General features: G+C 38.5%; 1 protein-coding gene across 1 annotated transcript in view; it reads right to left on the bottom strand.

Moving 5' to 3' along the window:
• LOC107715059 (FRAS1-related extracellular matrix protein 1-like) overlaps positions 1-2,471 on the bottom strand; it is a 27,621-nt gene extending 25,150 nt beyond the window's left edge. Inside the window, exons 1-6 of the mRNA XM_016521100.1 lie at positions 2,238-2,471; positions 2,068-2,162; positions 1,633-1,913; positions 795-994; positions 393-716; positions 32-140 (exon numbers count right to left, since the gene is read on the bottom strand). Coding sequence (XP_016376586.1) covers positions 32-140; positions 393-716; positions 795-994; positions 1,633-1,913; positions 2,068-2,162; positions 2,238-2,471 — 1,243 coding nt within the window. The remainder of the gene's footprint in view (positions 1-31; positions 141-392; positions 717-794; positions 995-1,632; positions 1,914-2,067; positions 2,163-2,237) is intronic.
• Positions 2,472-14,105: the final 11,634 nt, after the last annotated feature.

Here is a 14,105-nt window from a genome sequence, read left to right as displayed (position 1 = left end):
GAAGATTATTTTAGCTAATCCGCTAACTTACCCATGTTCCATGAGACTCGAGGAGCATTGGTCTCTGCAGTGCGGATAGAGATGTGCATTAAGATAGGATGACTCGGCACAAATGAGCCATCGATGGCCTGAAACTCCACCTGGACAACAGATGAAGTAAAAAACAACATAAATGAAGTTAAATTTGATTAAATTAGACATTATTTTTTGAGATATAGAGATAATCCTGTTTAGAGGTCCATGCCATCAAAAAGTTTGAAAACCCCTGGGCTAGACTAATAGACATGGTTTTTGGATAAGGGAAAAATAATTAAAAAAAAACAAACATTTGCCTGTAAAAACATTACATTGCCATGTACAGCGAGTACAACAATTTATAGGCACTCACTAACCTCATAGTTCCTCCTGGCTGTGTGACTGCTGTTTGGGGGCTGATAGGCAATTTTCATCTCATTCAGGTCTTGCCATGAGAAGGAGAATGCAGTTTTGGTGTGATCATCCAAATGAGTTATATATCCCTCCGCTGGAGGTTTGGTCACATTGAAGATCAGCCGGGCCTGAGGGGTCTCGTCATCTTTTGCATCCAGGGCAGCAGTGGTCATGGGTGTGAGGATGAACTGATCTACCTCCAGGATGAATGTAGACATGAAGGCAGCACTGGGGGGTTGGTTCTGCATGGCCCCCTGGATCAGTACAGGTATCCAGATACTCTCAGTCTAAGAGAAAGGAAAGGAAAGAAAGGATTCAGTGGCTTGTGTTATGTTTTCATACAAACTGATTCTGATGTGTTTTACCTCCAGCATGGCTCGGGAGGTCTGGTCCCTAAACTCCACCCTGATTGGGATATAATCAATCTCAGGTGATGGAGGACTGAGGTGCTGGTACCTCAGACCTGAAGTGAGGAACTCGGCGCAGTCGGTCTTCAAGAACTCTACTTCTCTTGTGTTGTGGTCACAGGCTTTATTTCCTGGGCAGGTGATTCCAGTATGACGTCCTTGAAAAGTTTGAATGCAGATGAGAAATTCTTAGAAATATATTCTTTGTATTCATTTTTTTTTTAAATTATTCCACATTCAAGAAAAAAAGTCATGTGGTGTAACCATTATTTTCAAAAAAAGTTTTCAAAACTATTTTTATTTTTAGGGTGTCACAGCACATGACATTATATCCGTATACATCATAATCGTTTTCAAAAAAAGTTTTTTAATCTACTTTTTCCAAGGTAAAAAAATATGTTTTACAAATATAATGAATTCATAACAATTCATAAAAATTATGTTTTTAGGGTGACACACCACATTACATTATTTCTCTATAGCCTACATTTACATTTTTTTTTTAATAATTTTTTTCCAAGGTAAAAAGTTATATAATGAATTATTAATTCATAATAATAATGTTTTATGGGTGTTGTACCTCATGACATTTTACAATATGTACTAAATTTGCCTTGTCATAAAAAGGTCAAATTATTTGATGTTTTAAGAGACTTATTGACCTTAACACCCAGTCATGAAGGTCCTGTTTCTTTTCTACACCTTGGTTGCACAGCATGATTTAGTTGGTTTTACCACATGACTGTTAATTGATGCACAAAAGCTTTTAAAAAGCTTCATTATACACTTGGTATACCTTTTCTCGGTCCAGGCTCAGAAGCCGGCATTGATTCAGGATCCTCAGTGACCAGTTGACCAAGCATTGGGATGTTGATCTCAGAGCTGACAAGACGTACAGTGCAGATCACTTCGGGCTGGTTTTTAAAGGTAAGGACACTGCTATTGATGGCATTGGAAAGGCTGTAGAACTCAGAAACCACTAGAGGAACATTTCCAAGCTCTGTGAGGCTCCTTTGAGGTTCCACCACATGAACCTTTAGCAGCACAGTCTCAACAAAAGTCTCGGTTTCTGTAAACCTAAGAACAGGCATAGAACCCATCCTCATTTGTGAGGATGGAAATTACATTAGGCCAAGGAAATAGGATTTTTGCAGCTCTCAAAAGCCCTAATTAAAGTAACAGCCATAAAATGTTGGTGCTGGACAAGAATAATGACCACATAATGTTTCACCTGTAGACCCTCAGCATGACAGTGTCCTCTTTTAGAAGTGGGCTGCCATTGTGAACATACTTCACCTCATCCGGAAAGAACTGGCAGTCAAAAACCTGAAAAATGATAAATGAACAATTATTCTCACATTTTATGGAATGCATAAGCTAATTCTGGATTTGTTTTGTTACCTGAGGAGTGAGTTTCCCCACTCTTTGTGTGATGGGTTCAGTGAGCACTACTTCAACTTTACAGGCCTCAGATACCCCATCCGTGTGGAACTGAAGTTCACCAGCTGTGACAAATACTGACTGGCCTCTGGCTACCCGAAGCCCTGTGTTTAACCGAACTACACTTGAAGCTTGGACATGTGGCCACAGGTGACTCAAGGTGAACACTGTCAAAGCAAAGATGTTCACCCCCATCTTTTTGTTCAGTTGCTTGGTTTCCAAGATTATTCTCTTCAGATGAACTGTCTTGCTCTCATTTCCAACAGTATGCTGCATGAAAATGAGGAATGAGAAAAATAAACCAACAAAGTAGTATTAAAAACGGCAAATCTTAGATTCATGAATATTTAAGAACAATATTAGACTACAAAGGTGACCTAAAACTGCCCAATTGGACCTGGTCAGAAATTTGGGCATGTCCACGAATGGTTCGTTAATTGAAATAAAGCTGAAATAAAATAAAATTAAATATAAAAGATTAAAAAACATAAACATAAAATTAAATTAAAATGTAAAAAAAATCTTTATTGGCAACTAACTGAACTAAAAAAAGTTGAAGTTGAAGTACTAAAACTAAAAGCTGAAATAAAAATAAATTAAAGCTAAAAAGAAATGTATAAACCCAAAAACTAATAAAAATGACAAGCACATGACAAATTACAAATAATAAAATATAAACTAAAAACTGAAATAAATAAAGCTATATATAAATAAAGCTGAATATAAATATTAAACAATGACAAAAGCACATAACAGTATTACTAGACAAACTAAAATTGTTAATGAAAATGAAACATTAGAATAAAAATAAATGAAAGTTAAATAGAAATATTTTTAAAAAATGACAAAGCACATAGCAAAATTACTAAAACTTAAACTAAAATGAAAATGAACATGGAAAATATACATAAAAAACTAAATCAATATAGTATATAAATAACTAAATAGTAACATTATATTAATAATACTAAAATTGCACTGCCTCAAAACTAACACAGTCTAAAAGCCTCAAAAGTCAATTTTTAATTACATGGGACTTTTAAACTTATACTCTAAACTAAAATATGTGGGAAAGAAGGGGTTAATCTGCCTCACGCTGCCTTGGTGCTGGAAATGAAATCAAGCATCAAAAGAGCATGTGAACTTCAGTACTGTTGTTGTTGTTGCCTCCTATATATCCAAACACACCACAGGTGCTATCAGCCAAAGGTTTGATCCATGCGAAAAGTTTTGGCCACATCGAGCATTTCATCACTGAATACAATCTTAAATGGGCTGAAGGACAAATGCATACATATCATCATCTGTTCACTCTTACCTCATGGTGCAAACATGCTCTTTCTAAATGGTTTATGTAAATGTTTTGACATTCGAGAGAAGCTTTGAGCGCCGATAATTCATCTAGATATTTGAAACCGGCATGTTTAAACATGACTCAGCATTAACACGGCACACTCGTGATGTTAAAAAACACTAACATGTTCAGACAAATGAAGAAGTAACAGCCTGAACCTCTTGGTAGAACTTTATAGAAGGCTTTTAGAGAAAGTTGGGAACTCATAAACGTGTTAAAAACCTGTAAGAAAAAGGATAGTGAGATTTGCATTTGAATTGAATCCTGTTTTGCAGTGTTTTATCAGTCTAAAACCCATAACTGAGGATGGAGAGAGAAAGAATAACATACCTACAGCTGAATCCACAGTTGGCCTGTAGTTCCTTCAGTGTGTGCAGACTAACAGAACAGCAGAGGTTTACCCTCAACTACCCCCCTGCTGAAGAAAACCACAAAGAACCGTTAGCAAAACACAAACAGAGCCTGAAAGACAGATAAAGAGCAGGAGATAAGAACAAAAGACACTAAAATCATGCCTGTTTGCGTTTGCTTCTCGCGTCCTACCTTGAAGCAGAGCAGCAGAACCCAGCAAAGCAATGGAAAAGACATGAAAAAGGGGAGGAAAAGTTAGATCTCCTCACACAGGAAAAGTGCAGACCAGTTCCTAAGGTTTCTACTTCTCACAAACCCAGATGTTCTTATTCCCAGAAGATGGAAAGACCCTCCTGCTCTGAAAAAAGCAAGAAGGTTAAAAAGATGAAAGAAAAAAAAGACTGGTTTATGAGTTGAGAAAGTGAAATTAGTAACAGCTTTGAATAAGTTTTCAGTTTTTCTTAGAGGCAACTCTGTTTGCTTTGATCTTTTACGGCCCCGCAGCCTTCGTGAAAGGAAATGGAAGTTGCGTTTTGTTGGCTGGGGGAACAGAAGTAACCTTAACACAAATGCAGTCTAGTCGCCGCATTCACCTTCCTCTTGCCCTATTCTGACCCGCGGGACAAAGGCATGCCTCTCCCCTGCTGTGCAACTCTGTTCAACCCCAGACTCATAAATGTGGGCCGGTCACTCTTGTCCACCCCCCCGCTGCCTCTGCATGGGGGTGAGAAACTTGGTTGCCATGCCACTATAGTGGACCGGCTACGCAATTAGAGGTCGGTGTCATCCAGGGAAGTTTTAGCAAAAATGTGAATAAATAAATAGAATAAAATAATATGGAATATTTATGATAATAATTAAATACAGAAATTGATTTTGTGAATAAACACTAAACAAACAAACAAAAAATATGTATATTGTAAAATTAATGTAATTAATAATCATAGAAATGTAATACAGAACAATTAAGAGAGAAAAATACATTAAAAATAAATTTTTGGACATTTTGTAAAACTATAAAAACTATTAAAATTTTATACGCACTAGTGTTCAAAAGTTTGGGGTCAGTAAGATTTATTTTTTTTTTCAAGAAATTAATATTTTTATTCAGCAAGGATGCATTAAATTGATCAAAAATGACAGTAAAGATATTTATAATGTTACAAAAAATACATTTCAAACAAACGCTGTTCTTGTGAACTTCTCTGTTCTCTATTCAGTAAAGAATACTGGAAAAAATGTATCAAAGTTAAAAAAAAAAAATTACTAAGCAGCACAATTCTTTTTCAACATTGATAATAATTAGAAATGTTCAGCAGCAAATCACATTAGAATGATTTTTGAAGGATCGTGTGACACTGAAGACTGCAGTAATGATGCTGAAAATTCAGCTTTGCATCACGGGAATAAATTACATTTTAAAATATATTCAAATAGAACACTGTTATTTAAAATTGTGATGATATTTCACAATACTTTATGGTTTTTGCTGTATTTCCAATCAAATAAATGCAGCCTTGATGAGCATGAAACATAAAAAAAATCTTACCAACCTAACTTTTTTGTAAAATCTGAAATAATTCTAGAATAAATACTAAACAATAAATAAATAAATGTGATAAATATTTATGTATATATATTCTAGAATAAATATAAGAGAAGGTCCCACTAAAATATACATATATTCTGTGTATAAAAACATTTATAATTATTTTTTTGGCAGGTTTGGAACAAATCAATGATTAAGATTTTGCTTAAAGTCTATTTCAGATCTTCTCCTGAACAGCTGAACCTAATTGGTAACTTGATAAGAAGCCCTATATTGACCCAGACACAAGTCAAGATGGCAAAACTACCAGAAAGTGGTAAATCACTAAAAAATGTTGACCATTATATTGATCTAGCAAGTTAGATTTCTTCCAATATCTCCTTCACTATGATCAGTTCTTAACCTACTTTTCCTGTTTTCTTTAGATGTTTATGAGATCCGACAGTGACTGTAGAAGAGCTTACATTCTCATACATATATCAAAAGTCTCTGAAGAACCGGAGAGTTGAAATGGTATAACACATGCTGTAATGAAAATACAACTTGTTGTCCTGCCCTAGTTTGAGCCCTGCATTTCCTGCTTAATGACGTCACCCCTCACTTGCTGGATTCCTTTGAGTAGGCCTCATTTTTGCTTTTTTTGGTGCTTTTTGGCAGGAAAAACTAGTAAACATCCTTTGAGGATTTTAAAATGAAAATTACATAGAAAATATGGTGATTTTTCACTATCTCACTCCCTCTCTCTCTGACTGAGTGGGCGGTTGATTAACAGATCTGAGGCCGCATGCAGACAGAGCTGATGGCGCCGACACGTCGCTTCTAATTAATCCAGTGCTGCATCCAATCAAGAATGTGTTGAGGCATGTTTAACGAGACCGTGACACAAATCGCGGTCACTTGTTTCCAAGTCAGCCCGAGCTGCTGGCTGAAAATACCCTGTCTTCTTGCTTAAAGACAACTAAAGGTGTTTCATGTCCTTATGTTTAGTTCGTTATTATAATGACTTACAGCAAAGACTTAAGCAATGTAATCTGCAGTGGTGTTGTTATTGTTCACTAAAACTATCAAAACCATTTTGGGTAACTGAAATAAATCTGAAATAAAATAAAATAAAACATAAATATTAGATGATAAACTTCAATGAAAATTAGAAATGTTGCCTTGGCACATTTTTGAAGTTGAAATACTAAAATTACTCAAAACTGAAACAAATTAAAGCAATACAGAAAAAAATGACAAAATCACATAACAAAATCACTCAAATTAAAATGAAAACTGACCATATAAAATAGATCATTCAAAATATGAATAAATAATACGATAGTATAAACAGTAAATAATAACAAAATATTTTTTTCCCACATTAATAACTAGGTCCAAATGGAATCTGCAGCAGTGCTGTTATTTTTAACTAAAATTAAAAATTATTTTCAGTAATTGAAATAAAGCTGAAATGAAATAAAAGCAGAAAAATTCCCTTGGCAACTAACTGAAATAAATAAGGTGAAATACTAAAATCATTCAATCTAAAACTGAAATAAATATTAAACTATACAAATTAATTAATAACTATATAATAAATTAAACTATATATAAATTTTATGGGGAAAATAATAAAATTGACAAAAGCACATAACAATACTACTAAAATATAAAATAAAATTAACTGAAAATATAAAAAATAAATATATAAATAATACATATAATATAAAATATTAAAAACAGTGTATAAATAATACTTCTTGAAAAAATGTGTTATTAGTGTAGCTTTATTAGTAGCTGAAATCACAAAATTGAATTGAATTCACAAAAATATTTTGAAATACAAAATTGCAAGGAACATGGGACATGTAAAACTTTGTGAATGATTGTGTGTCAAATCTGCAAAGTATTATGTGAGGATGTTATGTGGACTTGGTAATAGAAAGTGGACCCTAATAGTTGTTAGTATTATTACTGTATAACTAAAAACAAGCTCTGAATATGTACTACACCCCTTCAAAAACTGCTTAACTTTCTGCAGTTTTATTGCAGCATAAGGCACAGCACCTTTATTTTACAATCTCATCTTTGCAAATACGTTTGACACGGTCATAGAGTTGAGAGGATGCCAGCAACTTGTATACGCTTTAGTTTTAATGGCATTTGAAGTGTCCACTCACTCCTGATGTGTTCTGACTGCTACCCTTTCACAGTAGCGGCACTGGCCGAGTGCCCACCTTAGCCTTGGGCATCTGTCATATTTGGGCCTTGACTTTTTGTCTGGTACCAAGTTAATGTAGCTTCTCGACTGTTGATTCGGGAAAGGCAAACCCAGTGAGCTGCAGAAATTTGGTTAGCATAAGCCGGGGAAGTTTACAGACAACTGGCTATTTGTAGATTAGAAAAATCTATGTAAATGGTTTTATACATAAGATATGTGACAATATCTTATATTAGCATAATAAAGTGCAATGATTGAGTTTAAAGGGAGTTTTGATCAACCAAATACCAACAGTTTCCGAAAAGTTGGCACAAGGGTATCAGGAAGAACTTTTTTAATTAACAGGTAATACTTACATAATCTCTGGAGACTGGGAGGATGAGGATGTTGATTTAACACCTTACAATCAAACAGGATTAAATAAGGTGATATTCCTCATTCGTTCAGCTAATCAACAGTAGTAGGACTGTTGATGCTGGCATGTTATCTGACCCCGAAGCCCAATGGCAGACTTTTCACTTCACTTTGCGAGTTGTGAACAAATGCAGTCTTTGTGTTTTTCCTCACTTCCTTTCCTTACAGGTTGTGTCAAAGATTATTGTATTTCTTGTTGGAAACAGATGCAAAAAAGTAAGAGGTGCTTAATTAAGACCAAAAAGTTTTAATGGATAAGTTTACTATGTGTTTCTGCTATATGGCTGCAAGGGAGGCGAAGGTTAGGATCCAAATGCAGAAGTTTAATGATGTAAAGGTGTAATCCACAATCGTAGTCAGACAGGCATGAGGTTATACACAAAATGAGTCCAAGCATAGGCACAAGTAAGGAGCTCAGGAAAACAGAGCAATCCTGGCTATGCGGCTTAAAAACAAGACCATGAAGCAAGACTCAAGATAGCAGTGAGACACTATGTTAAGACTTCACAATCAATAACAGAAACAAACTGGCTTATATAGGCAGAGATAACAAGATAATTAGGAACAGATGTGTTCAATCAGGCATAAGTCCAGGCAGTGTCTTGTGGGAAATGAAGTCCATGGCACAATGACAATGACGTGGAGCGGAGGCGATCCCAGAGGGAGGGATGGAGGGCCAGACCCGTGGACGAGGAACATAAGCCATGGCGGAGTCGGCAGAGCTGGAAGCCAGGGCGGAGCCGAAGACCACCAGGGTGGAGCTGAAGACCACCAGGGCGGAGCTGGCAGGCAAGAGAGTTCAGAGACATCTTCGGCTGTGACAACGCAGGCTGAGGATTCAGAGACAACTTCCCTGGTCATTACTGGACAGGTGAAGAATTCAGAAACGGCCTCCTTGGCCACGACAGGACAGACTAAGATATCAGAGACGGCCTCCATGGCCATGACAGGACAGGCAAGGGATTCAGGAACGGCCTTCTTGGCCACAACAGGCAAGGGATTCAGGAACGGCCTCCTTGGCCATGACAGGACAGGTGAAGAGCTCAGAGACGGCCTTTTTGGCCATCACAGGGCAAGCAGAGAGTTCAAGAACAGACTCCTTGGCCATGACAGGGCAGACAAGGGATTCAGGAATGGCCTCTTTGGCCATGACAGGACAGGCAGGGAACTCACAGGCTGGCGCCAACACAGGACTGAGCTCTGGAGCTTAAGTAGACTCTGGTGCAGATTCACGGATTGGAGCGGGCTTTGGAGCGGGTTCTGGAGCGGGCTATGGATCGGACTCATGGACTGGAGCGGACTCTGGAGCAGATTCATGGGCTGGAGTGGGCTCTGGAATGGACTCATGGACTGAAATTAAAGCCGCCTCCAGTGTGAATGGCCCAGACACACAAAATGGCAACTGCCATTACTGGAACGGCAGTGGAAGGTGGGAGAACCTCTGAGATTGCTGGGCTTGAGAGCGCCGAGATAACCCGGATGCCTGCCACACTGGATATCAGTCTCGGTTGCCTGGGCACTGCCTTACTAGCTTCAAGTGCAACATTCACGACGACCGGGAACACTGGCGTGGCGTCCATGAAGGCTGAAGACTCTGGAATAATGTCCATGACGGCTGGAGATTCTGGTGTGGCGTCTATGACAGCTGAAGACTCTGGCATAATGTCTATGACGGCTGGAGATTCTGGTGTGGCGGTCATCTTGTGAAGAGGCTCTGGACTGGCGGCCATCTTGTGAAGTGGCAGACTTGACAGCAGTAGCATGGCGTGGATCTGGTGTGGTGGCTACTGAGGAAACTAGTGCATACTAGTGCCAGTGTAATGTTTTAATAATCCTAATCTTACTAACAAAAATCTACCATGCTAATATAATGTTTTAGGTATGAATGCATGGAAATACCATATTTTTTTATGTATACACTATTGTTCAATAGTTTTAGGTTAGTAAGATTTTTTTATGTTTATCACAGAAGTCTCTAATGCTCACCAAGGCTGTATTTGTTTGATCAAAAATAAACTAAAAACAGTAATATTGCGAAATATACTAACAATTTAATTTAAAACAACTGTCATTTATTCCTTTGATGGCAAAGTGGACTTTTCAGCATCATTACTCCAGTCTTCAGTGTCAATCCTTCATTCAGAAATCATTCTAATATGCTGATATGCTGCTCAAGAAACATTTATTTTTATTATCATCAATGTTGAAAACATTTGTGCTGCTTAAAGTTTTTGTGGAAACCATGATACATTTTTTTTCATGATTCATTGATGAATCGAAAGTTCAAATTAACAGCATTTATTTGAAATAGAAATTTTATGAAACTGTTCACTAAAAGGTTCTTTGTGGGACCCAAAATGGTTCTTCTATGGCACTGCTATGAAAACCCCGCTTTGGAACCTTTCATTTTAAAAGTGAATTTTTATGCACAGGCCATTGGATAAAAAATTACACGATTGTACTAAGTAAACGCATCTTACTAGCATATCAAACAAAAGCACTTGTACTATTAACACTAATTGGGGCTCTTTGAATTCTAACATCCACCTTGGGATTGTGGGATCTTACCGGGGTTACTCTGAGACAAGCCTAAAGTGTGAGTGCGAGTCTATAGGCCACCAGAGGATAATTGACAAGCTCCTGCAGTGAGGACTTGTCAAATGTAATGAGCACTGATGAATCGTGTGTGATATGTGGAGGGATCAGGGATAAACGAAGAGTAAATCTGTAGAAGGGAGGCCCACAGTCTTCCCTGAGGTATCAGGTAAGGGATTCTGCTGCATGCTGGGTATTAGAAGAGCTGTGTGATAATTTTGGGAGGTGAGGGGGTGGTGGTCTTGAGGAATCTTGGGAAATGTTGACCATTGCTGGCAGTAAAAAGGGAGTAATCCCACAATTATGCAAATTACAGGCAAGGGATTCAGGAACGGCCTCCTTGGCCATGACAGGACAGGTGAAGAGCTCAGAGACGGCCTTTTTGGCCATCACAGGGCAAGCAGAGAGTTCAAGAACAGACTCCTTGGCCATGACAGGGCAGACAAGGGATTCAGGAATGGCCTCTTTGGCCATGACAGGACAGGCAGGGAACTCACAGGCTGGCGCCAACACAGGACTGAGCTCTGGAGCTTAAGTAGACTCTGGTGCAGATTCACGGATTGGAGCGGGCTTTGGAGCGGGTTCTGGAGCGGGCTATGGATCGGACTCATGGACTGGAGCGGACTCTGGAGCAGATTCATGGGCTGGAGTGGGCTCTGGAATGGACTCATGGACTGAAATTAAAGCCGCCTCCAGTGTGAATGGCCCAGACACACAAAATGGCAACTGCCATTACTGGAACGGCAGTGGAAGGTGGGAGAACCTCTGAGATTGCTGGGCTTGAGAGCGCCGAGATAACCCGGATGCCTGCCACACTGGATATCAGTCTCGGTTGCCTGGGCACTGCCTTACTAGCTTCAAGTGCAACATTCACGACGACCGGGAACACTGGCGTGGCGTCCATGAAGGCTGAAGACTCTGGAATAATGTCCATGACGGCTGGAGATTCTGGTGTGGCGTCTATGACAGCTGAAGACTCTGGCATAATGTCTATGACGGCTGGAGATTCTGGTGTGGCGTCTATGACAGCTGAAGACTCTGGCATAATGTCTATGACGGCTGGAGATTCTGGTGTGGCGGTCATCTTGTGAAGAGGCTCTGGACTGGCGGCCATCTTGTGAAGTGGCAGACTTGACAGCAGTAGCATGGCGTGGATCTGGTGTGGTGGCTACTGAGGAAACTAGTGCATACTAGTGCCAGTGTAATGTTTTAATAATCCTAATCTTACTAACAAAAATCTACCATGCTAATATAATGTTTTAGGTATGAATGCATGGAAATACCATATTTTTTTATGTATACACTATTGTTCAATAGTTTTAGGTTAGTAAGATTTTTTTATGTTTATCACAGAAGTCTCTAATGCTCACCAAGGCTGTATTTGTTTGATCAAAAATAAACTAAAAACAGTAATATTGCGAAATATACTAACAATTTAATTTAAAACAACTGTCATTTATTCCTTTGATGGCAAAGTGGACTTTTCAGCATCATTACTCCAGTCTTCAGTGTCACATGATCCTTCAGAAATCATTCTAATATGCTGATATGCTGCTCAAGAAACATTTATTTTTATTATCATCAATGTTGAAAACATTTGTGCTGCTTAAAGTTTTTGTGGAAACCATGATACATTTTTTTTCATGATTCATTGATGAATCGAAAGTTCAAATTAACAGCATTTATTTGAAATAGAAATTTTATGAAACTGTTCACTAAAAGGTTCTTTGTGGGACCCAAAATGGTTCTTCTATGGCACTGCTATGAAAACCCCGCTTTGGAACCTTTCATTTTAAAAGTGAATTTTTATGCACAGGCCATTGGATAAAAAATTACACGATTGTACTAAGTAAACGCATCTTACTAGCATATCAAACAAAAGCACTTGTACTATTAACACTAATTGGGGCTCTTTGAATTCTAACATCCACCTTGGGATTGTGGGATCTTACCGGGGTTACTCTGAGACAAGCCTAAAGTGTGAGTGCGAGTCTATAGGCCACCAGAGGATAATTGACAAGCTCCTGCAGTGAGGACTTGTCAAATGTAATGAGCACTGATGAATCGTGTGTGATATGTGGAGGGATAAGGGATAAACGAAGAGTAAATCTGTAGAAGGGAGGCCCACAGTCTTCCCTGAGGTATCAGGTAAGGGATTCTGCTGCATGCTGGGTATTAGAAGAGCTGTGTGATAATTTTGGGAGGTGAGGGGGTGGTGGTCTTGAGGAATCTTGGGAAATGTTGACCATTGCTGGCAGTAAAAAGGGAGTAATCCCACAATTATGCAAATTAGGCTGACTTTGATGCAAAATGCCCCAGACTAGTCACTAATGTTCATGGCTCGTGAAAGGGCAATACTCCCTAGGAGAAATAACGCATGTTAGCTGAGTGGGTGAAGAAAGAGTAAGAGAGAGAGAGAGAGAGATGTGGATTAGAGCAAGGAAACAAGTAGGGTTGCACAGACTCTTAATGAGAGTCGTAGGCGACTCCTCCAGCTCAATACATTATCATATTTCCATGTAATTAGTTTGTTTTTCCACATGAAATGAAAAAGCGGGTCGACGGTGCATCCAGTGCTAGAGGGTTAAGACGGGGTAGCCACCCTGCATCCACCTCTTCCCTTTGAGATGAACTCTCACCCCACCAAATAACAACAACAACCCCCAACCTCCATTATCTGGCAAATGACATGTTCATATTTGGATAAATGTAATTAATGTACAGTGAGATTAAGTTTTCTCAGTTATGGATCTCATGAATAGTGTATGCAGGCCAATCAGTATGGGTGAGGGGCATTTTGAAAAGGTGAGAGTATATGTTAAAAAGAGACATGAGCAGATGACTGCTGGCACTGTAGCTCTGTATCAAAACCCATGAGATCCCTCAGGGCTCTAGATTGGGGCCGCTTTACTTTGAAGAAATTCACTCAAACGTTTCAGTTGAACTTAAGCAGAAATTATAGTGTTTATTCTCAGAAATTACATAAAATATTTGCTAAATTGTCTTAAGGAACACTGATGTGTCTCCTCTAGTGCGTGCTGAAGCAGCAGCGTAGTAACTTTGCATTAGAGAGAATGGCTGGAGTAAACTTGGCCACTGTCCTAATGTCATGCCTCATCGCTTACTGCCTAAAGAGAATGGAAGCTTCAGCCCCTGTTTTTTCAGATCTCGTTCAAATAAATCTTGATGAAACGCATAAAACTTCAACTGCTCTAAAATATAGGCTGTGTGGCCTTATACTAATTGGATACATAGCCACATTGTAAGAATCTAGATCGAATTGTTGTCGTAGAGCAGTATGTTTGTTTTCACAGATTACATTTACTCATGCCGTACATTGTAGTATGCAAATGAATATTATGG

The sequence above is a fragment of the Sinocyclocheilus rhinocerous genome, unplaced genomic scaffold (assembly GCF_001515625.1).
Source record: "Sinocyclocheilus rhinocerous isolate Xijiao unplaced genomic scaffold, SAMN03320098_v1.1 scaffold509, whole genome shotgun sequence".
In the NCBI taxonomy this organism is placed as follows: Eukaryota; Metazoa; Chordata; class Actinopteri; order Cypriniformes; family Cyprinidae; genus Sinocyclocheilus; species Sinocyclocheilus rhinocerous.
The sequence above is the reverse complement of the archived record's forward strand: the minus strand, read 5'-3'. Positions and strand labels throughout refer to the sequence as shown.